The sequence below is a fragment of the Vipera berus genome (genome assembly GCF_964194415.1).
Source record: "Vipera berus genome assembly, chromosome: 11".
NCBI lineage: Eukaryota > Metazoa > Chordata > Lepidosauria > Squamata > Viperidae > Vipera > Vipera berus.
Window position 1 is genome coordinate 428,209 of NC_138214.1, and position 27,806 is coordinate 456,014.

A 27,806-nucleotide genomic window follows, 5' to 3' on the forward strand; every position below is an offset into this window, starting at 1 on the left:
TTCTGGGATCAGTTGTACGCATAACCACTTTCCATCTGTTGCAACTGCAGTAACACGCATGTATGGACCTGAACCAACTACTAGGTTGATGGGTTGTCAGAAGTCCACTGAGCCATTGCACCTACAATGGAGCATCTCTGTCTATTTATTCTACATGTGTGTGCGTGTGCACCCCCCCCACACACACACTTCCCTCTCCTGGTAAGTATAGGTGTGTTGCCAAGTCTCGTCTCACCTCTCTTAAAACAGTAGGATGCCCCAGAAGGCAGCAAGGCACAGAAATGCCATTGGCTGGCAAAGGAGAATGTGGCACACTGGACTCTGGAGAGGGAAGAGCAAAGCCATCAGACTCACTGAGAGTGCAGAGGGACTGTGACCCGCTGTCCTTGGCAAGAGCAGTGGACAGCTGGGCGCAAAAGCTGCAGCACCAGGTTCTTTGCAGCAGAGCCACAGAGGCCGGGCTCCAGCTGCTCCTTGCCTGTGTAGCCCAGGCCCTTCTCTGCTTCCTGACCTGTCTCCAGTTTGCACAAGAGAGGATCCAGCAGAACAGAACTTGGAAGGGCACATCTGTTGCTATGGCAACCCTGGATAGACTTCAAGGCATAGGATTGGCTGCTGGTGATGTCACCACTTGCTCCTGCTGGACCACCAGAATTAAGGGAGTTCCTGTTTGCATCTCTCTGTCCCCACAAATGTCCGGCTGGTCCATTCATGTTGCAGTTATGCTTCTGAGGCGCTGCTTCCAAATTCAAAAAGTCTGCTTTGTTGCAAACAGCACCCGGGCGGAACGCTTCCCCACGGAGGCCTCGCATGGCTCTTCAGCACAGCAGCGCCTGGCTTGTCTGGCTTTGGAGTTGTCCAGGTGCGATAAGCCCAGGAAGCTCATCGGCTCTTGGATGGGGCTCTGCTGGACGCCAGGTAGATAATGCTGGGAAGAGAACTGGATGGTTGTTTATATCGACCTTTTCCAACCTGGTGCCCTCCAGATGGAATCAGACCTCCAAGAATTCTCAATCAGAAGGGCAGAAAAGGTTGGATTGGATGACCTCTTGGAGCTTCTCCAGTTGATGTTGGTATCCAAATAATGAAGTTGCTCAAATCTGCTTTTCTGCTTCCCTAATTAAAGAGGATGCTGTCAGCAGCCATGGCCCATTTGTGGAGTACCCCACTCCACCCCAGCAGCAAGGAAAGCCCCCCTTCTTTGCCCCTGCCCAGAATTCATCACTGGGTCCCAGAAATGTCCTTCTGTGTGTAACACATTAAACCAGGAACTTGTGGGCTCTGCGTATTGTTCTCCCACACTGATGTCGACTCTTCTGCTTCTTGCCTGAGTTGTGTGGGTTTTCATGGCTGTAATTTAATCAGGGAACTTAAGGGGCAAACTGAAATAAACAGGGAAGATCTCGTAGGCAACTATGTGATGAAAGCACATTTGGTACATTGACCAAAGGTTTCTTTAATGGGTGTGTGTGTGTGTGTGTGTGTGTGGGCTGCAACCTCTTCCTTCAGTTCTTCAGAGCAAAGGGACCAAGGTAAACCTAGGTACCCGCCGAGACTGAAACCAAGCTGCCTGTTCAGGCCGAGCCTGCCTCTCCTTGGCTGAGAAGTGGACTTTCCTCCAGAATCCAAAGCCACCAAGGAAGCTCCGCCCAAGGGGACAGAGCCATCTCTGCATTGCCAAGGATGAGGCCTGCAGTTGACCTCCAAGCTGGCTCTCCCAGAGTGACCGTCCTGCTTCTCCAGCAAAAGAACGGCTGCCAATCAATAAGAGTGCAACCCCCCATGCCTTTCAGCAAACCTCCTCAGAACAACAGCTGGATAAGCAGGAAGTGAGGCCCAGAAGCCCTTTGGCCCAGCAGATGACTGGCTCGGCAGGGGGATTTTGGTTCCTGGCGGCTGCTTTCCTTCACAGGGAAGACCAGCCTCTGCAGCAGCCCTTCAGGCACAAGGCAAGAGAGGGTCATGTCTAGGAGGACGGGGTTCTGTTACAGTTCTGAGCAAAGGAAGGTGGTTCCTCTGTGTATTGTGCACCATGGGTTGCACAGTCCCATGCCACAGTCATCTGGAGGACACTGGCCTCCCTTCTGGCCCTGAATTGTTGAGTGGAGGTCAATAAAAGTGAGGAAGAATGTCTTCATGTATGGATCCAGCCAGCCATTTCCCAGCTGTGGCACCAAGCTGTGAAGTCGGGAGGAGGGGAAGAGGACCCGGCTATGCTGCCCAGGAGTGGGACACCAACTTTGTCAGTGCAGCTCATTAAGACTCACATTGCCCAACATCTGGCAACGTGTCCTGTATTGGGGCATCCACTGTATTGTAGCCTCTTCCCCAAATTAACCTTGTGCTTGATTCTGCCTTTGAGGGTTGACTGCCAATCTGATGACCCTCTTCTTTGCCTCCCTGATCTGGCCATCTTGAGAAGATGAAGTCCTAGGCTGTGGCACTCTCTCTCTCTCTCTCTTTGTGTGTGTGTGTGTGTGTGTGTGTTGGCAAATAAGCCCAACAGTAGTGCCATCTTGCTCACACTATCCTCGTCTTCCTCTCTCTTCCAGATCCATCCTGTCCCTGATGCTCCTTCTTTCCCACCTCTTTGGAGGTCTCTCTCCAGAGTCGTTGGGGTTCACCCCATGGCAAGAGCCAGGCTGGGCTGGATGGGGCTGGAGGAGCTTGTTTCCATGGGAAAGGCTCAAGGAAACTGCTGCCTCCAGTGTTATTTGCTGAGGTTGCCATGGAGAAGTTGGCAAGATTGGAGGGGAGCTGGTGCTGGATGATCCTGGAATAGCAGGTGTTCTCAAGCCACTCAGAAGATGGTGGGGACTAGCATGGAGGAAATGGGGGGCCAGCCCTTCCACGCAAAGCGGCTTGTTGCAGTACCTGCAGGATCTGTGGCTGCCGCCCGCCAGTTTCCTCTGTATCCCCAGCCAGCCCTTTCAGGACCTCCAACGAAGTTGAATGGTCCTCTGGGACAGGTCAGTGGGAAAAGCAGCAGCCCCCACCAAACCCCAGGAGGGAATGGCTCCTGGGCTCAGGGAGGCCAGCAGGAGGTCCAGTCAGGGGCCACTCAGCCACCTTGGCCTATTGGGGGCAGGGTGTGTGTGTTCTGCTTTCACAGTTCACAGAAGTTGACACAGCCAGTCTTGCAGGTGACGGTTATCTTAAGAAGCTGCCATAATCCATCAAGGTAGGTCATGCCAGAGGTTTCACCTGGCACCTTTTGCACGCAGTTCATCTGGCAGGGCGGCCAGTTGGCTGCCTTCCTTTGACTTCAAAGATTCTGGGCTAGTGTGGCTCTGGCTCTGGGGACAGAGGAGCAGCGGCAGCTGCCTGAACGGCCTCCTGCCTGCAGAGCTCTGGGGAGCGGCCCCCAAATAAGCAATACCTTGGTCCCGCCTCGTTGAGGGGCTTATTCTGAGCCAGACCCAGAGGCAGCCTTGGGGCTGGGGGGGGGGGCTCCAGGGGGAGAGTTCTCCGGAGAGAACTCCAATGAGCTACTTGGAAACTGAGCTCCAGAGCTGACCTTGGCCTGACTGGCAGCGGATCGATGCAGCGTCTGCCCTGGGAGGGGGCAGAGGGCAAGAGGCTCCCACCAGCCCAGGCGCTACTCCTGCACTCCTTCGCAGCTGCCTACTTGGCTTCCAGCCATCTGGCCAAAGTCGACTCGCCCTGCCGGAGATTGTCCGCCAAGGCAACCGATCCGGGCGGTACTCCCCCCCCCCCGCTCGGGTTGCGCCGCCGAACTGACAACCGCGTAGCTTTCGCGAGCATCCGGGAAGGCCCCGCTCCAGGGTCAGCCTGCCCAGCGGGCCCTTTGTTCGGCGGGGCGAGGGCTGGGCACGGCCACCCGACCGGGGCCGGAGCGCGGTGGAGGCAGCGGCGCCCTCGCCGCGCTCACCTGGCTGGCCGCCCGGCCCTTCCTCCCCTGGGCGCGGGAGGCAGGGGCGGGCTAAGCAGGGCGGGGCGGGGCGGGGCCCCCCGCTCAGCTACGGCCGCCGGTGCTCCGGATGGAGGAGGCGGCGGCCGTCCAGCCCGCCCGGCTCTGCGGAGTCGGCGGGGCGTGGCTGCCCCACCCGCGCGCCGAGCCTCCTCCGGAGCCGCCGGGAGCAAGTTGGCCGCGGCGCCTGCGAGGGGCGGGTGATTGACAGCGTGTGCAGCCCGGCTGGGTGGAGCCCTGGGTGGGGTCAGGGCTGGCGGCTGGGTGGGGAGCCGAGGCGCCGAGAGAAGAGCGAGAAGAGCGGAGCCTGCCAGCCCAGCCGACGGACGGACAGGCCGACGGGCACCGGCGCCGCGAAAGCCGCTCAGCCGCCCACCCAGCCAGCCACCGCCTTTCCCCGCCCCGCCGCTCTCCGGGCCTCGACCGGCAGCAGCGCGGGAGGAGCCGAGGCAAAGTAAGTCGGCGCGGGGCGCGCGAGCGAGCGGGCGAGGTGGAGAGGCGGGCCGGGCGGAGGGTGGGGGAGGAAGAGGAAGCGGCGCCACCCCAGGAAGCGGCGGCGGCGGCGGCGCGCCTGTCACCGGCGGGCGGAAAAGACAGCGGCGGCAGCTTGCCGAGTACCCGGCCGGGCGCCGGCAGCCTCCGTCTCCGCGCGGACCGGGCGGCCCTTCCCGGTTCCCGCCAGTGACCTTTCCACCTGGCCGGCTCCGCCAGCCGGTTCGCTGTCGCCGGGCGAGGGTGGAGGGCGCTGCTGCCCCGGAGCGCGCGTCGGGCGGCGTTCGAGAGGGGCGGCCGCAGGAGCTTCTTCGGTCGGCCGCCGCCGCCCTCGCGCTGCCTCCTTGACGCGGCTGCTGCGGAGCTGACAGCTGGGGAGGCTGGGCGCGCCCCCGACGCCCCTCCGGCGCCCTGGGCTTCGGGTCCCCGACGGCAGAAGAGGGGAGGGCCCGTGGTCTGGGGCCCGAGGGGGCGGGGCTGAGCAGCAGGTGGGCGGGGTCGGGCTGGAAGGAGCGTCCCCTTCGGCTCCGGCCCCTCCCGGGTGCCTGGCTGGCTTGGGCGGGTTGCTCGCGGGTGGGGAGGCAGTGCCCGGAGCGAGGTCAGCCACGGGATTTGGGATGACGCTGGTTGGGCGTTTCACGGTGGGGCACGCTTTCCCCCCATCCCGCGGAGCTCTCTGTACTCGCCTCGGAGCGCTCTTGCGCGAACGGAAGCAGCTCTGAAGGCTTCTCGGTGCCGACCATTCATCCTGAGAAGGCTGGAAGGGACTGCACACATATTCTGTAGAGTCCCCAAAGCACCTTTAAGAATTGCCAGGAAACTGATTGGTCGCGGAGTGCGGAGATGCCGGATGTGAGTAGAAAGTTGGCTGCCCCTCCCGCTTCGGGGGTCCAGCCCGCCCAAGGCCTGGTTTATGGGCGAGCAGCTCTCTGAACGGGAGGTTTTCCCTTTGTGGAAGGCTGGCAGAGCAGGCTCCCGGGAGGGCTTGGCCTCAGCCTGTGCCAAGTGTGCGGTTGGCATGGCGGTGGGGGCCCTCCATCTGCTCCCTTCCCTGGGATTCGCTTTCAGGGTCCTCCCCACCCTTGGCACTCTGGGGAGAACTGCTGTTTCTCTGGGTCAGGAGGGGCGCTTGGTGCCCACCTGGGGCTCACTGGCCCATTGTGTCCTGCGAGGCGATGGGGAGGAGCCTGGTGGTCTGGGAGGTTTTCCCCAGTGAAAACCCAAGTGAAGCTGGTGAGTTTGGCAAAAAGGTCTCTACGAAAGAAGCTGCATCTCTGGATCTGACCTCCCCGGTGCAGCGAGGGCTTAACCCGGGCTTAACCTGGGCTGCTTGGGCACCCATCTCCAAGGCTGTGGGGTCAGACTGCTTTCTGGCTTGCCGGAGGGGCAGGACAGCCCAGGGGGTTCCTAAGCTTATGGGAGGGACCACTCAAGAGGCTGAGTTTTGACAGCAGGAGTTTACGGGCCTCCTAGGGTGGAGCATCCATTTTGGGACCCAGGACCCATGAAGCATCCTTTGGGGAAGCCACCAAGGCCAGCTCGGTGGGGAGGCTTCTCCTCCCATTATCCCCACAACCCCTCTGTGAGGTAGGTGGGGGGGAGGGAGAGGGAGCAGTCCAGAGTATCTTGGGGGCCCTGTGGTTGGAAAGGGCTCGTCCCCAGGTCCAATACCTCTAACTGCTGTACTGCCTTTCTCCCGCAGAGGTCCTCTGTGGTGGCTTTGCTCTAGGAAGGAGTGAGCCTTCTCCAGATGGGCACTTTGCAGTGGCCATGAGTTCCAAAGGTCCTTTGCTGCCATTAAGGGTTATTCTCTGCACAAGCAGGAGTCCAAAGTCCCAACAGAGGAATCCTGACTTAACCTGCCTTTCCAACTTGTGGCCTCTCAGCAGGCTTCCTCTGTCGTTCATGACCACCTTCGCCATGCACGACTCTACCCCGTCCTTCCTTGTTCTTGGCCAAATGGCAGCCACCTAAAAAAAGATGAATATCATATTTTTTCCCTTAGAATAAGGAATACAAGCGTTGAGATATGCTTCTTTGCCGGCTAAAGCTGTGAGTCCTCAGGAGGGCTCTGGGCTTTGGCTGGAGAATGCCCAAGGTGAGCCGGTTCTCCTGCTGGCTCCCCGTTAATCGTATCTGGGGGTGCCGTTCACCTTCCCAGCTCTGCTTTCTCCTCCATCCCTCTGCCTGTTCTTGCTTGCAGGCGAATGTCGTCCTTGAATCTAGAGGCTTTCCGTCTGTTTTGAGCAGCCTGTCTTTGGATCTGTGGGATGCTCCCGAATGGGTCTGGGCCGTCCTGCCTCCTGTCTTTTCCAGAAGTGTGGAGGAGGCCGAAGTTTGTCCCTTGCAGACACCTTCTGAAGAGGAGGCCAGCTTGTGGTTCCTGCTTCTGGAGGGGGGCCAGGAAGTCTGTGGGTGTTGCTCCTGCGGTGCCACTGATGCAGTCCCACCTGACTTCCTCCCTGGGCTCACCTGCCCCTCCCCCTGTGGCTGAATGGCTCCGGGGTCTCTCTGAGTGAACTCCGGCCCTTTCAGCAGCCAGTTCACTGGCAGGAGAAACTGACCTCCCTTCTGGCCACTTGTCCAGATGAGCGTCGCATAGAAAGACGGCCGGTCTTGTCTTGCAACTGACTCTGCAGGGCATTTTGGCTTGGAATGGGAGCACAGAGGTGCTTGCTGGACCATCCCAGCAGAGAGCAAAGTTCAGGCAGTTTGAAAGGACCAACCTGGTCAGCCTCATAGGCAGGAACCTCAACTCCCAGAATTCTCAGCACTGATAGTGGCTGTGCTGGCTGGGGAATTCTGGGAGTTGTCCACACTGCTTAAAGTAGCCAAGGCTGAGAAACACTGGTCTGGACATCTGGAAGTTGCCAGGTGAGATACACCATGCTAGGCCTTACCTGTGGCCTCGCTGGCCTGTGGACTGTCCCCGTGACGCTGGAAGAGCCCGGAGCTTGGTCCGCAGGCTGTCCGCACGCAGGACCGTTTCTAGGCTGAGGTCTGTGCCCAGCCCCAAGGTCCACTGTGCCTTCGGCCTGCTTTCCTCGTAAAGCCCCGGGGATTTTCCACTTTACTAATCTGAGCTGAATTCTCCTGCGTGGCCTACAATGGCAGGGAAGATTTAACAATATTTTGCACCATTTTTGTGCTCTAGCCTGTTCTTTCTCTCTGTGGATTTCTCTAAATAAAAAGGGTTAATGTCCCTTTATTCTAATTTTGTTTTTTGTTTTTACTTTTGGGAAGATGAGCTTTGACAGGCAATAAAATGCCCACTTCTTTTGAAAAGAAATGTGTTTTAGCATTCTGAAATGAAGGGATCAGGAAGGAAGGACTGCTCTGAGGCAGTGTCTTCAAGAATTTCATCTGATTATTTATTTATCTGGGAGATTTATGTGGCCACCCACACGCTCTGAGCTACTCTGGGCGGCCTGCAAAAAGTAAAAACCCAGTATAGAAAACAGACAATTCCCCCACTGGCGACAACACACAGTGAGATGAGCCACTTGATGGGCTCCATCCCACTCTCAGCTGCCCAGGTCTCCTGGGCCATTCCGAAAGAGCGTCAAAGGGGGGGGGGCGGTCTAATCTCCAAGGGGATGGTGTTCCCAGGGAGGAAGGCCCTGCTTCTTGGTCCTGCTCAATGGACCTCCTTAGGGGAGGGGCCCCATAGCATCCCTCCCTCCCCGCTCTGATGGGTCAGGTAGATGTGACTAGCAAAGGACAGTCCCTCGGATAACCTGGTCCCAAGTCATGTAGCGCTTTAAAGGTGACAACCAGCATCTTAAATTGGCCCCAGAAGCAAATTGGCAGCCAAGGCAGTTCCTGCCAGAGAGGTGATACACATGCATTTGTATTATTCGCCAGTTCCCCATTGTGGTCCATCTATTATTTTACGATCAAAAGAAGAACTGTGCAAAGTTGCAGTTTCTGCTGTCTAGGGATGGGGTTCCCTGCTGCTCCCCAAAGGCTACTGGGCTGCCAGGATTTGGGTCAAGGCAGATGGGGAAGGTATCCTCTTCCAGCACTTTGCACCCCGCTCCAGTGGCTGCAGGCTGCCCTCCTAACTTGCATCAGGACTGGAGGCTGGGGGTTCATGATGTATCTTGTCTCTCTACCATGAGTAGTTGCGGGCAGTGTGTGTCTTGCTTTTAAAGAATGTGAAACAGCTTTCAGGCTTCTTGGACTGTTTTTTGCCTGAGTCCTCTTCCCGCTACAAGACGCCACACAGCCAGCATTTGGGGCCAGAGCAACTCCTAGGCAGTTGTGGGAACACGTTCATCAGCCCTAACACGGGAATTCTGGCAGCAGTTGTCACATGTCAGTAGAGAAAGCCCCCTTCCTTCACCTACTTGCTTGCTTTGGGTGTTGGGGGGGGAACTTTCTGCAGAAACCCATTTTTTCCTACAGGACACAGCAGAGGTGCAACCTGCCCCCCCTCGATATGGGATCCTTTCTGTCCCACCTAGCTGTGCAGGGGGAACCACAGGGACAGCCTGCAATTGGCACATTCAAAGCTGCCTCCCCCTGCCCTCCCTCTAGCGCTGGGAAGCAGAGCCAGTGATATGCTTGGAAGGTCGCAGCTGTGAGCAGGAAGGATGTGCCTGGAGGGGGGGCAGGAGAGGGGGAAGCGCCCCAGCAGTGTTCTGCCTGAAAAGGGGGAGGGAGAGGGGAAGCCCACACACCCCGTTGTCCCAAGATGGTATCTGACTGACACTTGGGCTTCTGTCCCTGAGGGTGTGTGTGTGTGTCTGTGCAACCTTCTTGGTTCTTCCTCCTGTGACTGAATGATATTCCCCCCATGTGCTCTGCCAGTGGGAAGGGGTGCCCTCTGCTGCACAGCTGCCTGGCAGAGGAGACCTTTTCAGGAGAGGCTTCAATTCCTTTAATTTTATCTGTTTCTGTTTTCTGCTTCATTTTGAGCTGTCATGAATGCTCGTGGGCAGGCAGTGGGAAGGGTATAAATTGAAGGAGTGACTCCCCCAGCTGTGCGGCAGAGGGGGCTCCTCTTGCACCCTTGGCTGCCTGGACCTCCACAGGGAGGTTGCCCAGAGCCACCTCCCCAGAGCCAGTGGCCACAGCATCTCTGGAGCAGCTTACATGCACCAAAGATGGCTGGAGAGATGTCGGGTGCCAGGTGCGGGTCCAAGACTTGCGTGCAGTGCCAGGGCTTAGCTGCCCTGGGACATGTGAAAAAGGATCCAGAATCCATTTGGGCTGGCAGCAGCTCCAAGCTGACAGTCTCTTGAGCTGGATCGGCTGAGTTCTCGGGGGCAGCCTCATTCTTGCACAGGGCTGGGCCGCCTCTGGAGCGTCTGGGCCCAGAACCTGTTTTTCAGGCAGGGTGGTGGGGAACACGGCTGGAACTGTGCTCTGGCTCAAGAGTGGCGAGTCCTGGCCGAGCATCTAACCCGACCATGGCTGTTAGCTGTGGGAAGAAGACGACAGGCTTGGTGTTGCCTGGGGTGGCTGGATTTTGGCAGAGATGCCGAGTGCGGCTCCGGGCTTCCCCTGCCAGATTTCTCTGGTTTAGATCTGTGCAGAGGTTCTGCTGCTTCTCCTGCTTTGGGGTTATCCAACTGCTTATGTCTCGCTTGCTCCCTGTGCCCATCCCATGCCCTCTACTGTGCAGTAGAATACCCCCAACTTCCTCCACAGGCTTCCCTTGTCCTATTTGCATGCCCAGAAAGCAGAGCGCCAGTGCACAGGAGCAGCTCTCTTGCCAAGGTGTTGGTTTTCAGCTGTGAATATTCCAGGTGGATGAGCACAATCTGGGCATGGGGGTCTTCTGATCCCAAGGGATGCTGCCCTGCTAGTGAACTCCTCCCACTTGCCTTTCACTGAAGGTGAAGCTGGGGGGGGGGTCGCTCGTACAGAGCAGGAGGGTTTCAGGGAACGAGAAGTTTCAGAAGGTGGGGTGAGCCTAAGTTGCCGTTCAGCCCCTCTGGGCCCATAGGAATCTTCTTCCCGTCAGAGGCTCCTATGGCTCAGCCAAAAGGGGGGTCCAAGGGGTCATTTTCCTAGAGAACTGGGCCTGCTGGAAGCAGCACCTCAGCTGAGGACAGGCTGACCATCAACATCCATCCAGGGCCAGAAGCTCCTCCATCAAGCCTGGTCTACTTCTGGCCTGAGTGGCTTTTGGGAGTTTCTGCCTCTCGAGGGCATTTTTTCCTTTTGAGTAGCCCCTCCCTTCCCTCCCCTGCCCACCAGAACTGTCCTTTCTTGCAATCTGGGAAAAAGGAAGTGATGGCTCCATCCTCCGCCTTCTGAAGGGGGTGGCATTGGGGGCCCTCTCAGCCTGGCTGTAGGCCCAGCCTGGCCACCTGGGGTGGGGGCGGTCAGTCTCGCAGATGCTCAGCAAGGCTCTTGGTTGCTGGGAGCACTGGGGCCACCCAGGAGGAATCTGAGGGAGAGGGGCCTTCTGCCATTCAGTGCCCCCTCCTCTTGGCACAGTGTTATAATTGAGAACAAGCCCAGCCTTACCAACGGGTGCCCTCTGGACAAGCTTGGCTCACCACCCCCGGGTCGGAGCTGCAGCTCTCCCAGCCAAGCACTGCTTGAACGGCCCCTCAGTCAGGATGGCGTTAGAAGCAGGACATTTTCCCAGGGACCCCCCCCCCTTCCTGTTCAGTGCAGCTGCCTTCAGATCCGAATGAGAGACGCCGGCCCCCAGCCCTCTTCCGTCTTGGTGGCTTCACCAGCGTGGGAGGAAGTGGGTTGGCGAGCGCGGGTACTGCGAGTGAGGCCACCTGCTGAGGCCCAGTGGCACCCAGGAGGCATCCTCGGAAGGTGCCGCCTGAAGCTAAACAAAGGTGCCCTGGGAAAAGCAGGCTCCTGCAGCAAAGGGGTATGGGGTGGCAGAAGGTCTTCTCTAGAGAGCAGTGCATTTCCTTCCTCCTTTGCAGATGGCACTGCCAGCTGGATGGCTCTGCCCACATAGCCCTTAGGGGGCCGGGCCTGTAACACAAGGCCCTGCGTGCAGAGGCAGCCCTGAGCAGCTGGGCAGAGGGGGACTCTGGGTTTTTCCACACTTGGCAACGCTGGGAGCAGGGTTATAGAGAGGTTGCCAGAAAGTGGGGTGCCCCCTTGGGTTAGCCATTCTCCATGATGGACATGGGCTCCCCACTGCTCCTCTGGAGCAGAGCAGGGGCTGTTGCCCCAGGGGAGCAGATGGGCGGGACCCACTGCTGGGACGGCTCTGCTGGGGTGCATGCCTGAGGATTGGTGGGGGCCTTGGGGGCCTCCTTTGCCAGTCCAGCATTCTTTGTTGCCTGATTTCTCTTTCTCCCACAGAATCACACAATAGGTTTCTCGGTTTCTAGTACAACTATCAGCATATCCCAGTACTTGAAAATAATAAATGCAGACATTAAACAAAAGCTTCTCTGTTTGTCACTTGCAGCAACTTCTTGATTTGCTGCTCAAGGTGGGGAAGGGAAGGCAGAAGACCCCTCAGTTAATTCCTCCTGGCAAGCCTCAAGTTGTGGAGGCAAAAAAGGCAGTCAAGGTTGATGCTGCAGGCCATGAGAGCCGCAAGTTGAGTGGCTTTCAGCGGGGTGCCATGGATTAACAGCACATGTGCTTCCTCTATGGGAAGGCGCTGAGTCGGTGGCAAGCATTCGTTTGGAGGCTACGGGGCTGGGCTGGCACTCACATCTCCTGTTGCTGCCTGTCTCATATCCCAGAGGTGGGCAGTGTTCCCCCTCCCTATTCCTCAGGCCATCCAGCCCCCTGCTGGCTGAAGCTGCTGACAGATGCATGGAAGAGGGAGGGGGCTGGCCTCTGATCTGGAACAACATCCCCCCCCACAGGAGTTAGGAAAGGGGAACATTTTCTGGCTGACCAGTCAGCTTTTGGGGGTGCAAGGGTTGGCCTGGGGTGGGGGAGGGAGAACAGCGCTGCTGACTAGTACAAAATATTCCTTGTTTTGCAATGGTGTTTGGGTAGATTTGTGCTCCTGGTGAGCTGACCCTTCCTCTCTGGCCACTGCAGCAACCCTGGCTTTTCTCTTTCACCTCCTGCTGCCCCACAACCTCCTCCGAATGGTGATGGCTGGCTCCTGGCCAGCAGGGATTCTCCGTGGTCCAGGGCGGCCCTCCTCTTCCTCTGCCCCATTGGCAGCCCAGGGCCACCACCCTGCAGTTTGGGAATGTGGCTGGGAGGGGTTGCTTGGCAACTTCTAGTACTTGCCTCCCGCCACCTCCTCCTGGGTGCCTTAGCTTTGGATAGCTTCAGAAGCTACAGGCAGGGGCGGGCAGGCGTGGGGGAAGGGAGGGGCTGGGAATTGGCATGTGCCCCCCTCCAGGAGGGAGGCAGCAACAACTGGAGCAGTTGTAGCCTCTGAATCTTCTTTTCTGCCCCCCCCCATCTCCGGAGGTGTCTTGTAGTTGCTTAGCAACCGCTCCTTCACACACCTTCCCCAGGAAGCCAAGAAAACTCTGCCCGGCCAGGCAGGAGGGGAGCAGCAGGGGCCCTGCAGGGTCCTCCCTCGAGACCTTCCTGTCCCCCACTTCCTTAATCTGGGAGCTGAACGCAGTTGGCCGGGGGCTCCTTTCCCAAAGCAGATTAAGCAAGATGAGACAAGCCCCCTCAACACACACGTTGTGTGTGGGGGGTTAATTTTCAGCTGTTCTTGCTTTCGAACCCCTCCATGGGCATTCTGCCACTCCACGGCTTAGCAGGATGGGTGGCCTGGGGGTGGGGGTTAGAGGCTGTAAGCATCAGTGGGCAGAAGAGAGGGACAGTTCTGGTGGCAGGACCTTTGGCCCTGGGTGCACAAGTGCCCTGGCATGACCAAGCGTGCCAGGAGAGTTGGCACGTCTGCCTCTGCCTGGAGCTGTTGGGGAAGCCTTGCAGCTGAGTGGCTCCTGGTACTTCTGCCCCCAGCCCAGCCTACCGGGGAGGTGCCACTTGGAAGCAGCCCTGGAGGTCCTGGGCAGCCTCAAAGCTCTGAAAGTTTTCCATTGCTTTGCTTCTGTTAATGCGACAGACGTGGAAAGAATCGAGATCAATTCTATCAATTGTACTAAATTCATAAGCCAGTTTCATTTTTTTCCTTTGTTCCCTGCTTCCTGAATGCAACCAGTTACACACCACGGTTAGCCCCCCCCCCTCGGTGCTGCCTGCTTGCTTTACTGTACACGGTCTCATTTCTGTCCTTGTGGGCAAGGAGGGAGATCCTCAGATCCTCTCCTGGATTGCAAAGCCTCCCACTCCAACCTTGGGGAGCTCTCTCCTCTGAGAGAGACCTGAGGCTGCACTTTTGGCATTCAGTTTTCACTCTCCTCCCCCTTAAGGGGGTTTGGATAAGAGAGCCCTTCAAAGTCCTGGGCCCCCAATCTCTCTGTCCAGCTGTGTGTCCGGAATTCCTCTCCAGCTGAGCTGGACAATAAGCCAGAGCAGCTTGCCCCTGCAATCAGCCTAGTATTAAAAGCAGAAGGGAGAGGAGGGAGCTTGCCACCTTCCAAAGTTTGTGTGCAGGTGCCACCACTGAGGGGCTGCCTTCCTCACCAGGGGCCGCCGGACCCAAAGCTTGCCTGCCTGCCAGGTGCCCACCTGGCCCTGCCAGTGACTTTGCTGGGCTCTTGGCAGTGGAGGGGATGCAGAGCAGGTCCTCCCCCACTGGGCGTGTGAGTTCTCTAGGCAACTGTGCCGACAGGCTTGGCCACCTGCCTCCTCCCTGCCTCTCAGTGCCATCTGCCTCTGCCTGCCAGCATCTCCTTTGGCGGAGGAGCAGGGCAAGGCTGGGCCAGGAGGAAATTCTTGCAGGAGGTGTGGACAGCAGAGCGGCTGGGTGTGTCCCTCGCAGCCAGACGGTATCTGGGGCTCCGCCTTGCCGGGCTCAGGATGGGGGGAGCCGCCCTCCTCCCATCTGCTGTGAGCCTGGCTGGCGCGGCAGCCGGTCTCTCAGCCCTGGGTGGGGCGGGGCGTCACCAGGCAGTTCCCCTTGTATTCATCCAGGCCCAGCTCGAGCTGCTGCCCAGCGGTTGCTCCCTCTGGACGAGTTCTTGCCGGTTAAAGGGGGCTCCTCTGTCTGCTACGGAAACCCACCAGTGGAAATGTGGGCTCTGCTGACGAGGGCAGCTTTTCAGGAGCAGCCCCTTGTGCGTGGCCTCCGCAGCATGGAGCCTTCCTTCGTTGAAGGACCTGTGGTTGGGGCCACGTTTCATGTCGGCAGGAGATCAGCAGTGGGGGGAGCAGTCAGTGGGGATGAGGTCTGCTTGGTGCTTTGGCAGTCTTTGGAGCAGAAGGAAAGGATTTGGGCTCCTTCCAGAATCCCCAGTGGGGCCACAGAGAGCTGCTTTTTGCCCGGCGGGAGGTCTTTCCTGTTCAAAGATTTGGCCAAGAGTGGGGGTCCCGGGAGGGCTTGTTCTGGGCTTTCTCCCACTGTTCAGGGGAAGGGCAGAGTCTCCCTGGTGCTCCCTCAAGGCCAGTCACCATTCAGCAGATGCCTGAGCTGTCCCTCTCTCTGCTGGCGGCTCTCTCAGCAATTGGGTTGGTGTGCCCCACTTGCTGGCATCCTGTCTGTCCTCGGGCTCTGCTGTGCCCTGGTCCCTGTCACTTTGCGCTGAGTGCGAGAAATGGGTGGCCAGGGAGGCATGGCATGGTGGCTGCAGCCACGGGGATGGCTTTGACCCAAGCCACTCTCAGACAGGGATTACTTTTCCCAATGAAATATTAATGTACTTGTGAAAGCAGATTGTTGCTTCCCACAGTGCAAGGTGCCTGAGGTTGGGGGCTTTTATCTCCATCCCTGCCTTGTCCTCTTTCCAGACCCCTTCCTGGCCTTGCAGCCAACAGAGGACAGGCCCTCTGATGGAGAATAAAGCCAGGGAGGTTAATGTGTAACTGGCATGGGGCGTGTCTCCAGCCAGGATTGTGGGATTGGGGCCTTCTGCTGGTGCCTCTGCAAACCCTCTTTGTTAATCTCTAGCCAGATGCCATGTTCACCTAGCAGTAAAGCATGGTCATCTTTGTTTGTTGAAATCTGTGTATTGGTATTTTGTGCACTTCAGACCACCACAACTTGTTCAGCCTTGGCTTGTAGTGAATCTGGGAAAGCTCCTGGCTTCATATGTGGCTCCCTTAAGGGTAGCCGTAGATGTTGGAGACGGCCACTGGCGGTGCTAGCTCTGTGGTTCAGTGGGAGAGACCACAGGGGATGTGCTAGTCCCAGCTGAGGAGGCTGGATTCTTCGCCCTGTAAGGATTTCTGGGGTGAGGGGAATCCCTGCTACTGCTTACAAAGTAGCGTAGGGAGGCACTGCAGCCTCCTTCGGAGTAGTACCAAGTGGCCACTGCCTGTCTGTGCCCTCTTGTGCCTGGCAGCACAGCCCCTTTTTGCGGCTCTTGCCTCTGTGGCTGGGTGGATCCTTCCTGGGGGGGGGCTTCCCCTATTTTCAGGGCAGCCAAGGCAGCTGTGCTTGTGCCCTCCTCTTCATCCCAATGCTGGGATGCCGGGAGGGGCAGCTCCAGTTCCCGAATGAGCCCCTCTTTGCTCCTGGAAGGAGCAGGCCAGATGACCCTCGCAGAGAGTGGCCAAGCGCTCAGTGTCAGAAATGGGAGTGCAAGATAGTTCTGGTTATCTGGGAAAAGGGGAAGCAGAAGCTCCTCCCTCTGGGCCCCCTTTGGAAGGGAGAACTGAAACTCACTGTTGCAACACATGGGGGCCCCTTACTCCAGTGGCTCTCTGAAAGGAAGGGGGGGCTTTCTTCTTTTAGCATTGCACAACAGCAGGTATGCCTGGGATTGAAAGTGAAACCTCTCTATCAGGAAGTAGTCTACCACTAGCCTAGGATAGGAAGAGAGAAAAGGAGGAAGCGTTGTCCTGTCCTTTCTCCGGGCCGGGAAGAGTGTTGTCCTGGCTTTCAGTCTGCTTCTTTTCTTTGGATCTGGGGGTGACGGGGGCTCCCACGGCAAACGCCATCCTCAGAAGCTTCTTCTACCCCGGCCGGAAGGTTTCGAGTCCCTGGAGTTGAGCTCAGAAAGACTTCTGGTGCTGCAGAGGAACTTCTACGGGCGGGTGGAGGCAGAGGAGGCCTTGTTTGCTGGCGGCTCTGGGCCCAAACTCAGAGGAGCCTGGGCACTGCTCCGTCTTAGGAAGTGGGGGCTTGTGGGGCTTGGCCAGCTCTAGCCTCCTCCTCCTGGCACACCAGCTTGCAGGCTGTGGAAGGGGTACGCAAAGGGTGGAGCCCCCCCTCCCAGTTGCAAAGAGAAAGGCCCCTCCCGGCCCCTTTTGAGGGAGTTCTGGATCAGCCCCTGGCCTGAGAGTCCCTGGGGCTCCGCCTGGGCATCCAGGCCACCCTTCGCCCCTCCTGTGCCAGGAAGTGACATTTGCTGGTGTCTGCAACGTTCCTCCACTTTGGTTTCTGATGAGTGCAGCATTAAGTTGCTCCCAGCCTTTTCGGCTACTCTGTGTTAGTTTTTGCACATGTATCCAAACAATTGTTTTTCTAGTGAAAAAAAGGGTTGGGTTATTTCTCGGACCCCTCAAGTGCCTGTGATAGCCCTTTGGGGAAGGCCCCCTGGTCAGGCTTGGAAATCTGCTGCAAAAGCAGGAGTGGCAGAGCCAGTTTCTGCCCTCCACCCCCAGCCCACTCCTGAATACAAGCACTGGCCCTGCAAGGGGGGGGGCAGCAGAAAAGCCTTCATTTCAGGCAGAGAAGCTGACTCCAGGAGGGGGAGGGGGAGGAGTAGATTTCCGCTTGCTCCCCCTCTTCTTCCAGCACCAGGGGCTTCGGGAGAGGGCGGGGCCGCCCAATGCGCCCCTGGCATCTTGACTCTTTCCTTTCCGAGGGGGTGACCTCCTTGGCCTTCAGGAGACGCAGCCAAAGAGAGATGGGAGTTGGGGTCACCTAGGTTTTCTCCAGTAGGGAAGGTCAACCTTTGTAGCCGGAGGGCCTCTCTTTTCGCGCAGGGCTAAGCTTGTATTTGAGTACAATCTAAAGACTCAATGCCATTCCCACCCCCAAATGGTGGGGACCCTCACAGCTGAGTTTTCAGAGGGTTGGGGAGCGCTGCAGGTGGGAGTTCTGCCCTTTTGTGATTGAGATCAGAGTGGGAGGTAGGGTGTCCTCTTGGCACAGGAAGATGGGAATCCTGCCCAGCGCCACCTCCCACCAAGAAGGAGAATCCCCCTCCTAAATTAGACCTGCCTGATTTTCCTGCCTTCCCCCCCCCCCCGCGCTTCCCCCCCTCCCGAGACACACACACACACACACAAACTGTTCAGGGCTGGAAGAATGTGATCCAGCCCATTCAGCTGCCTCCCTCCCCCCTCCCCACGCCCTCTGCTCTCTGGGGAGGAGGCCGCCTGCTGCGAGGGGTGGGGCTGCTCCTCCAGTGATTGGCCTGGGGCAGGGCGGGGGCTGGTGTGCAGCTTCACCCAAGCAGGCAGGAATTGCCTGTCCACCCTGGGCGGAGGCAAGTTGGGGGATGGGAGCCTGGCAGGGCTCTTGCCCGGCTGCCAGCTGGCCTGCCCCCCCCTCCTGTACCCTCAATGTTGGCTGTCCTTGGAAGAGCGGTCTGGCCTCCAGAATCAGGCACAGCTTGGCAGCTGCACCAATGGTGCAGCACTTTGCATAAGGCCAGCGCAGAAGAGGGCGAGGGGACAGGCCCTGCTGCCCAGCATTTTCCGCCTGGATAAATCTAACCAGGGTTTCAGTCAGGGGCTGTTTAAATTAGGACAACTAATTTCAGATGGGGGCTCACAGGTGGAAGGAAAGCCCTGGGTTCTTGGGGAGGGGTGTGTGACATTTGTGGATGACCCAGCTGCCTGGTGTCTTGGTACAGCATTCCCAGAGCCACCTGTGGACACAAGCTGGGCAGAATGTCCCTCTTCTGGGGGATCAGGGCATTCTGGCTCCCCTCAGAGAGGACAGATCCGGTTCCATTCAGTGCCCCTGTTTTAAGCAGGTAGAAAAGGGAGGATCCTGCACAGCAAGGTGCCAAAGCCTTGGGAACAGCGTCCCTGTGCGGGTCTACCCAGAGGACCCCCTACGAGAGATGCCTTGATTTCTTTTCTGCTTTCACCTAATTGAACCCTCAGCCAGTTAAAAGATTAACTCATCTCTGGCTCTGCCAGGAACTTCCCCCCAACTTTTCCAGACATTTGAAAAGCAAGAATAATGGGGGAAGGGGCTACGATTTATTCTTTGGGGACTTCTCTTTCTTCAGGTGGAAGAAAACCTGAGGTCTAGCAGCGGCTCTTCCAACTGGATGCCTTTTGGAGGGGAGGGGGTGAGATGACCAATGCCAAGTGGGCTACTGAAAGCCAAGGCTGGGCGGTGCCTCTTGCTGCAGCCCCTGCAGGGACCTAGTGGGCTCCCCAAAGTTGCAGGGAGGATGACCAGCATCACTAGGAGCAAAGACCCCTGCTCAGGTTGCTTCCCACTGCGCCTGGGGAGTTGGGGGCTGGTTTCTGCCTGGAGAAGAATACGGTGCTGATGCGGTTAGCTGGACTAACAGCTTGCTGGGTCTTTAAAGCAAAGTCCATAAATCTATCACCCAAAAGCCACTACCAGCTGCAAACCGGACCCATAGCCCACCCAGAGGCAGGGCCCCTTCAAGGCTTCCTTTGCTCAGGTCAAAGCAGCGGTCGTGCTGCCTTCTCCAGGCCTCTCCCCCCCCCCACACCGGAGGGCCGGGAGGGAGGGGAGGTGTGGGTGTTTTTGTGCGATAGGTCTCTTGGTCACACTTGCTGCATGGAGGGGGGAGGGGCAGGCAGGGGGCCCTGGGGGGGGGCGATGTCCCTCCCTGCCGAGCAAAACTGGGGGCGGCGCAATGAGCGCGAAGTGGGGCAAGGAGGAACCTCTCCCCTCTCGCGGGGCGCCTGTCCGTCCAGTAAAGCGGGAACAGCGCTGAGCGGCCAGCTAGGTCCTGGGGCGAGATGAAACGGTTTGCGGGCGGGCTTCTGGGTCCTTCCCGGCGCCGGTGCTGAGCATCCACACGGTCGGGAAGTGCACGGGCAAAGCAGCCGAAGAGCCGCGCGCGGGCTTGGCTGATGGTTCTCGTTGCTAGCCGACTTCGCGATTGAACGCGGACTGCGAAGCAAGTTTTGGCACACCCGGCCGGCCCTTAGCGCGCCTGCCCTTCCCCACCCGGGGCGGGTCCGTCCACCTGCAGGGGCTCGGCCAACGGGACCGACATACCCCCCGCGCCTGGTCGCCCTCCGCAACCCTGGGCGGGCTTGCCGCGACCAGCGCCGGGCGGAGCTCCCCAAACGCCAGCGCCGCCGCCGCCTCTTTGGCCGGACCCCTCCCCAGGGTGGGGCTGCCATGAGGGCGCACCCACCCGCCCATCCGGCAGACGCCGAAGGCAGAGCGCGCAGTCCGCTGCGGAGCGAGGGAGGCGGGCGCCGCCACCGGACCGCCGAAACCGTCGCGTAGCCGGTCAGCCAGCCCGCCGCTTGCCGGCTCGGGATGATCCTGCCCGCGGAGAGGTCGAGCGCCGCGCGGAGGGCCTGGCTGGTGAGTGCGTCGCGGGGAGAGGCGGAGCGCCCTCGCCCGTCCCCGCGGCGTCCGGCGGCAGGAAGCGGCGCGCTCGGGAGGCAGGTGGCGAGGCCGAGGGGGAAGGGAGCGCTTGGCCCACATGGGCGAATGGGACGGCTGCGTTGGGCTGCAAGGCGCTCGCCGGGCTGGCAGGGGCGATGGGGCACCGTGCGGGCACCGGGTGGGGCTTCTCTGGAGAGCGGGCAGGGTGGGGAGGGGGGAGCAAAGGAGCTCGGCAATCCTCCCCCCCCCCCGCGTTCCCCAGTTGCAGGCTGGAGGCATCCGTTTGATTAGCTGCCAGGCTGCCCCTCTCGGCCTCCCCGCATTTTCGGAGCTGATCTGTTGACAGGTAGCATCGGTGACAGCCTGCGGGACCTCCGTGGCTCGCGGCAGTTCTGGGGCGGGGAGGGTGCCTGGGTGAGGGGGTGGGCTTCTCCTTGAGGCAGTGAGCCGTCCGCCTGCGCTCCCCCTCTCCCGGGCTCTCTGAGCAGCTCTGAACTGAAGAGATCCAAGCTCTCCCCGTTGAGCACGCCTTGGATGGAGAAGGGGCAGGTTTGTGACGTCTGCAAGTGCCCTTTGGCGGCAGATGCCGGTTCAAGACTAAACACCTGTCCAGGTGGGCTTCTTCCTGTCCCCTCCATAAATGAGTAAAGGGCAGAGGCCACCTGGGGAAGAGCTGCAGGCCCTTCACGGAAGTCTTCCCAAGAGTTGACCAGAGAGTCGGTCAGAGAACTTGGTGGTTGTTCAGGGCACAGGACGCTGGGGGGAGTTGTAGCCCCTCCACACTAAAAACCACTTTCAGTTTTGCGTGTCTCTGTGCTGCAGCTGCTGCTATGGGTAACGGTGGGAAAGGGCTGCTCTTGTGTGTGTGTGTGGGGGGGTGTCAACTCCTCCCATCCTGGCTCAGGAGCAATAATGCCCCCACCCTGCTGGAAGATGGAGGTTCATGGATTGTGCAGAGGAGAGCAGCTTTTTCACCCCCACCCCCACCCCTCCTTTGTGAATTCTTGGCTGCTCCTCAAAAGGTTCTGCTGGATCCCCTCCCTTCCGCCTCTTCCTCCTCCTGCTGTGGGCTGAGCTCTTCCTTGGACTGGCATGAAAGACACTGCTGGGGCTACATCGCCCCCCCCAGTGATTTCCTCACTGACCCGTTGGCTAGTGGGGTGAGGCTGGTGGGGGCCTCTGGAACTTTGGGGGGAGGGGTTTCAGCTTTGCTTTCCCAAACCTACCCCTCCCTGAGCATAAGGAAGAGTGCTGCTCTTCATTCTGCCCCCCCATCCACCCACCCACCCAACAGCTCCTGTTCTCACTTCCCTGGCATTTGTGGCAGAGATTGTGTGGTTCAGATTGCTGCCCAGCAGGGTGGGGTGAAGAGTGGAGCTGCCTCTCTGGGCTCTCTTTCTCCAGGCCATCCAGACTGACCCTCCCAGAGAAGGAAGGGGTCCTCTATAATGGTGGTGGGGCTGACTCAGGAAGCCAAACAGCCCTGGGGGCTCCTATGAGAAGCTCTGGCCTTGTCCTGCTCCCAAACTGGGGCTAAGCAAGCCCTATGCAGGCCTTAGGTGCGGAGGAGGAGGAGGAGGAGGAGGAGGAGGAGGAGGAGGAGGAGGAGGAGAACCAGAACCAGGGTGCCGTACACTCCTTGGCTCTCTATTCCTGCAATTCCCATTGGACCTGGGGAGCACTACAAGGGGGGGGGGGGTCCATGCACGACCAAGTCTTCCGTCAGGGCTCCTTTAAAGGCTGCTGCTGAGGTACAGATCCTCTGCAAAGCGGAAAGGCTGTAACTCTGCTTCTCTCTGTGCTTCTGGGGCTAAGGGAGTCCAGGATCCGACCTGCTTCTGTAGTGTTGGCAACAGACTCATCTGAAGGGTTTCCAGGCAGGCTGGGTGTGCTGAGTGAGGAGGAGCTGATGGCCAGGGGGAGGGAGGGGCAGTGGGTGGGTAGGCTGCGGATTAAAGCAGCAGGGGGAGGGAGGGAGGGAGGGAGGGAGGGGCAGAATGGCAGGTGCTGGTGGATGCTTGGCAGAAGTGCAGCGGGAGGGTCTGGCGAGGAAGAAGCCCCTGGGTGGTTGGAAAGATTCTGCATCCTGTAGTTTCTGGCATCGAGTCTGGTGGAAAAGCAAGACCCTTTTTAATATACCCTTTTTGTTTTATGGACAGAAAATATATATGGATCATTACGTAAAAGGCTGAGCTTTCTCTGGTAAAAAATTCTCTGTGATGGCACCTGTCCCCCCCTCCCCCCCCTGCAAGCCTTAAACTGCAAATAGAAGCAGGCTGGGCGGTCACTCCTCCTCAGCCAGAGGGCATCTGGTGTAACAGGGACGCTTGTGGGCCAGGCTTGAAAATCAGAATTAACCCCTTGATGCCAGAGTGCAGCAGCGCCCCCTGCAGCTGCTCCCAATCCGGGGGAAGCAGAGTGGGGTTCTCTGCCCCATGGCTGTCTCCGAGAGACCCTCACAGAGGTTGCAGTGACTCAGCTCTGCAGATGTGCACCTGGCCACCCTGGCGACCGCTTCTGAAAGTCAAGAGGGGAACCCAAACCTGGATTGTTCTCCCCTCCACACAAATGGCTTAATCTCTTCTAAGGGCCCGCCTGGAGCCTCCAGCAGCCTGTGCTCCAAGGAGCAGGACAGAAGGGGGGCAATGGAAGTCCCTTCTGTGCCCCTCTCGGGGCTTTCCATGCTCAGGGGGAGGGCTGGCAATACCTGAGCCAGTGCTGCAGGAGGGGCGGGGAGAGGGCTGCTCCCCCAGAAAAGCTGTGCAGCTTATCCTCTGCTCAAAGCAAAGCAGGGAAGGGAGGGGAGAGGGGAGCCTGCTTGTCCCAGATCTTGAAAGGCTGGAGGACCAACCACCAGCCTGAGCCCATCCAGAAAGTTTGGGGAAGGACACCTGCCTCGCCCTGCCAGTGGAGGGGCTTGTGTGGGGCTTGCTGGTTTGACCATTCCTGGGAAGGTCTCTCAGCACCAAAGGGAGGCCTCTCAGTGGGAGCTTTGCATCCAAAGCCCATGGAAAGCAGCCATGCAGCTCCTCGCCCCCTGCCCTTCACCCTCGCCCCTCTGGCCAGCTGGACCAGAGTGCTTCTCCACCCCCCTGGGCCAGCCCCGATCTGCAGCTGGACTGCCTCCAACATCCCCCCCCCACAAGCTTGCTGCTTTCGGGGTTGGGAGATTTGCCTCCCTCCAAGTACTGGGGGGGGCTCCTCAGCCTCCCACACTCTGGTTTTGCATTAACCCCTCCAGCTCCTCCTGCCTTTGGGGGCTTCCCCCTTCCCAAGCCCCTTGGGGGCAGGAGCCATCAGGGTTGGGTGTGGTCCCAGGGGTTCCTCCTCCAGCTGCTGCTTGGAGTCTCTCTTGCAATCTTGGAGGTTTATGTGGGCAACCTGGATGCTGAAGCGGTTTCCTGCATGTGGGGAGAGGCTGTTCCCAGGATGCCTGGAGCCCAGTGCAGATGCGTTTCTGGGTTGGGGGCCTCTTACGCTCCTTCCCTTTCGCCTTTGCAGTTGGCAGGGCTGGCCCAGGGCAAGGCCCAGCCCAGCATGAGTTCCTCCTCGCTGCTGGGGGAGAGCTCCCTCGAGCCCCCGGTGCTGCTGAGCGACATCAAGACGGAGCCCCCCGAAGAGCTGCTGGCAACCGACTGCAACCAGCCTCAGGCCGAGCCGGTGGACCTGTCTCTGCATAAGGCCAAAGGCTCCCTACAGCCTCCCACCATCCGCTCGGCATCCATGCCAGCTGCACCCCCGGCCCCCGTGGTTTCCATGCCCCCTGCTGGGCTGGGCTCCTCAGCCATCCCTGCCGTGCTCTCGCCCGGCTCCATCCTGGCATCCACCCAGGGCAGTGGTGGGCAGCAGATTCTGCACGTCATCCACACCATCCCTTCGGTCAACTTGCCCAGCAAGATGGGCAACCTCCAGACCATCCCAGTGGTGGTGCAGTCCCTGCCTGTGGTCTACACTACCATGCCCAGCGACGGCGTCACAGCTGCCATCACGGTGCCACTGATCGGGGGAGATGGCAAGAACGCTGGATCTGGTGAGCTCTGCCTGCCATCTTGCCACTTACCCCAGGATTGGGAAGGGCGGGCATCGGCCTCCCTCTTGCTGCCTGCAATGGGAGCCTCCCTGTTCTGGCCCCATGGGTGTGACCCATCCTAGCTGGAGGGCTGTTTCTCTGGATCATCGGAAGGGTTCTCTTCTCTCCCTCCCTCTTTGATCATGTTGGAAAGAGGGGGGCTGCAAGGCTGGAGGTCTCCTCTGGATGTGGGCCTCTGAGGCCGTGCAGTCCAGGACGGAGTCACCTTTCCTTGGGGCGGGGGCTGAGCAGAAGAGGAATGCTGGGCTTGAGTTGATGCAGCTTGCAGACCTCCCTGAATATGCCCTGCCTTGCTTGGCAGTGGCGGGGAGAGAAATGCCCTGTGAGAAGAAAGATAAATAGGAATGCTCCCTTGCATTGGAAGTGGAGTGCCCCCCCTCTGCACCAAGGACAAGGTTGGCACACTGTGTCTTCATGGCAGAACTTTCCAGGGGGGGTGGAGTGGAGGAGGTGAGTGGGGGGGTTGTAATAGGAGCTCTCTGCCCTGACGCTCATGCCTGCTGCCGTTGGCAAGGGGGCCTGCTGCGGCTCCAACAGGCCGGTGGTCTTCGGTTTCTTGAGCAGCTGCCAGCCTGACCTCTGACAGGGTCTGTGTTCCTCCTACAGTGAAAGTCGACCCCAGTTCCATGTGCCCCGTGGAGATCCAGAGCGACAGTGAGGACAGCGCCTCGGAGAGCGGGCCGGCCTCCTTCCCTGACCCACAGAAAGAGTGAGTCACGGCCCAGCCAGAGGTGGGGGGGCTCCTCCCACGAATGGCCCAATCCTGCTGGGGATGCAGTTCTGGCAGGCACTCCCGGAGCACCCTCTGAACACTGGCTGTGGCTCTCCAAATGTCTTTGCCAGGCCGTCGGGGGGCAGACCGCCCCGAACGGAGTCGCCCGACCTGAAGAAGAGGCGGACCCACCAATGCGACTTTGAGGGGTGCAACAAAGTTTACACCAAGAGCTCCCACTTGAAAGCACACCGGAGGATACACACTGGTGGGTGCTTGGGGGGGCACTGCCCTGTAGCCACACTTCTCAGGATCACCTCTGGATTCTTTAATGCCTATTGCATGCCAGAGACAAATCCCCCCCCCACGGAAGCTGGGATTAAGCAGCCATTAAGACCCATCTTTGTGCCCAAAGCATACTGCCCCTTTTGGCTCCACCGGGTGGCTGCCTGTGGATGCCCACCCCCCAAGCCCCACCCCCCCTGCTAAAATTGAAGGTGGCTTTTCTGAGCCCATCTTCAGCCTGCTCTGCTCCTGTGGGCCTGAGACTGCTAGTTCTTCCCCTTGCCCACAAGGCATCCTAGCAACGGAATCGGTCCCGGATCCTCCCACATAACGTTTCCTAGCAACCTGTTCCATCTTTCAGGCTGGAATCCTTTTCGCCGAGTCTCCTAGCAACCCCCTCCCTGCACAATCCCACCTGCTCTCTCCCAAAGCACATCCTTTGCCAGCTCTCTGCATCCCTCTGTCATCCCTGGAATGCGAAGCTGGCTGGGCTGGCATCCAGACCCGTGGCCCGTGGGCCTGTGTCTCCCCTCCTGCCCATGGCACAGATCAGCTGCTTCCCTCCTGCATCTCACAGGTGGTGGGCAACCAGGGGCAAGCAGACATTTTCCCTGCACACAAGGGCTGCATTCTGAAGGAGGAAAAGAGGAGGGTCTTGAAAAGCAGCCTACTCTTTCTTCTCCCACCATGGCCCAGGCTGCCAAAGGTGAGGGGGAGTTGAGGAGAAGGAGGCAGAGACGGAGCATCCAAGCTCTTTGCTGCATCAGCACCAGGCAATCAGCCGGCTAGCTGGCTGCTGTTTCTTTATTATCCCACCGTTATTTGCAAAGCGGCCAGATTTGGTCTTCAGTATTTCCAGTGAAGAGGGCTCTGTCCTTCTGCCCAGGTGTGGGAGGGGGCTGTCTGCCTGCCGGATCCACATCAGAGGCACGATGGAGCAGTGACCTTCCCTTTCTCTTACTTTCCCCACATCAGAAAAGCACAACGATCCTCTGGCCACTGCCACGGGTCCTCTCAGAAGCCTGGGCCTGGGCCTGGGCCTGGGGGCTGGAGGAGAGAGAGTGGCCCCAGGGAGCCTCTATGCAGCTGAGTCTGTCCAAGGTTGATGCCCGTCTCTCTCTGCCCCCACTCGTCAGTTGTGCTGCAGAGACCGAAATGCACCCAGCACAAATCGAGGGAGTTGTCTCACGCCCGTCCCTCCCTTTTCTCCCTGCAGGAGAGAAGCCCTATAGGTGCACCTGGGAGGGCTGCACCTGGAAGTTTGCTCGCTCTGATGAGCTGACCAGGCATTTCCGCAAGCACACGGGCATCAAGCCCTTCCGCTGCTCGGACTGCGACCGCAGCTTCTCACGCTCCGACCACCTGGCTCTGCACCGCCGGAGGCACATCATGATGTGAGCAGGGCAGGGGTGCGCGGCCTGCGTCCCACCAGGCCCTGAAGCAGTTCCCCTTGGTGAGCGGGGCCTCTGCAACCAGCAGCAGCCACCAACCCAGCGGTTTGCACAGAAAGAGCCTTAGTGCCGTCTGCGCCCCCCAAGACTGGTCTTCGGTCTCCGTGGCTGGGAAGCTTCAGGGTCTGGGGGAGAATCCGGACCTCTGGAGCCAAGCAAGGGACACCGGTGGGTTGCTGGAAGAGACGGGTCGTCGTGCAGAGGGGCTCCTGCAGTGGGACTCAGGCCAGGAAACTGCCACATGTGGTTTCCTTGGGGGAGCATGTGCCACGCCCAAGCACGGGGACCTTCTCTACGTGGCCGGGGGGTTCCCAGGTCTCGGCCTACACTTCTTGCTCACAGCACAAGAACAGAAATCCCATAATACCAGGAAGTAACCTGTGTGCTGGACTGGGGGGGTGGGCTTGGGGTTGATCGCTTTTAACTACATTTTTATGAGCACTGAAACAAAGTCTGTGTCTGAATTCTGGTTGGGAATCCCCTCCCTCCAAGACCCCACAGGCGGGACTAATTTGCTTCTGGACGGGCCAGGCGGGGTTGGGTGAATTGCGCACAGCCATCCCTTTGCATCGCCCCCTTCCCGCTCAGGACTGCAGCTGTCCTCTCGAGAGACACTTTGAATCCCAGTTCACTGTTTTTGAATTTTAAAACTCTATTGCATTTGGGGAAGGGGGAAGGGAGGGGCGCCACTCTGATTAAAGCGTGGCAGAGCTGAGCCCCTCGTGAGCCCTACTTAGAAGAGAACCTGGCTTGGTGGGGAAGGGGACAGAGGGGCTAGGCAGAGGAAGGAGTTGGGGAATGCAGAACTGTGACAGATGAGGGTGGCAGTGGTTCCTACTAGTAATTCTGCCACAAAGTCAGGAAGGGCAGATAAATTTTGAACCTGGCAACCTGCAACTGGATGCATTTCTGTATATAGTTCAACGGGGGCGCTGTGGGGGAGTGGGTTGAGGTGGTCCCCTTGCTGAGATTTTGAGAACTTGCTTTCCTTTTTGTCATTTTTCTCAGATCTGGGGATGTCCTTCCAAATTGTGTGCTTGTGCAGGTGTGTGCATGTGTATGTGAGTGAGGCTGCTGTTATTTTTTGGTCTTCCCAGGTGTGAACTGAACTGGTGGCTCTTCAAGAAGTGGAGCAAGTTTGGGGGAGGAAGAAGAGGAGCTTTTCCAGCTGTTGGGTGCTGATGTTCACTTTGGAGTCAAGTGGGGGGAGGGAGCAGAAGGGTTCAGGTGGGGGAGGGGCAATGGGAAGATGCAACCCAATGGTGCATTCCTGCATCTGCCGGCCTTTGGGGGTGGGGATTCCCTGCGCAAAGGGTGAGCGCCGCCATGAGGGGGGGGCGCACATTGACCAGCTGCTG

The 27,806-nt window shown here is 58.9% G+C and overlaps 1 protein-coding gene across 5 annotated transcripts; it reads left to right on the forward strand.

Annotated features, from left to right (window-relative positions):
* Window positions 1–4,099: 4,099 nt before the first annotated feature.
* KLF8 (KLF transcription factor 8) lies at window positions 4,100–27,330 on the forward strand. 5 transcript variants are annotated; one of them, XM_081336906.1, is made up of 5 exons: window positions 4,100–4,385; window positions 23,412–23,940; window positions 24,607–24,709; window positions 24,844–24,980; window positions 25,575–26,192. In XM_081336906.1, the coding sequence occupies exons 2-5, from the start codon at window positions 23,448–23,450 to the stop codon at window positions 25,784–25,786; spliced, it is 945 nt and encodes a 314-aa protein (XP_081193032.1). In that variant the 5' UTR covers window positions 4,100–4,385; window positions 23,412–23,447; the 3' UTR covers window positions 25,787–26,192. The 5 variants fall into 5 exon arrangements, with proteins under 5 accessions (XP_081193032.1, XP_081193031.1, XP_081193030.1 ...); XM_081336905.1 differs by lacking the exons at window positions 4,100–4,385; window positions 25,575–26,192 and adding exons at window positions 19,750–19,886; window positions 26,214–27,330; XM_081336904.1 differs by lacking the exon at window positions 4,100–4,385 and adding an exon at window positions 19,750–19,886.
* The last annotated feature ends 476 nt before the right edge of the window (window positions 27,331–27,806 follow it).

Coding starts and splice junctions, on each gene's coding strand:
- KLF8 (XM_081336902.1), top strand. CDS start 23,316: ATGTGGGGAGAGGCTGTTCCCAGGATGCCTGGAGCCCAGTGCAGATGC. Junction 24,710..24,843: donor TTCCCTGACCCACAGAAAGA/GTGAGTCACGGC, acceptor TGTCTTTGCCAG/GCCGTCGGGGGGCAGACCGC. Junction 24,981..25,574: donor ACACCGGAGGATACACACTG/GTGGGTGCTTGG, acceptor TGCATCTCACAG/GTGGTGGGCAACCAGGGGCA.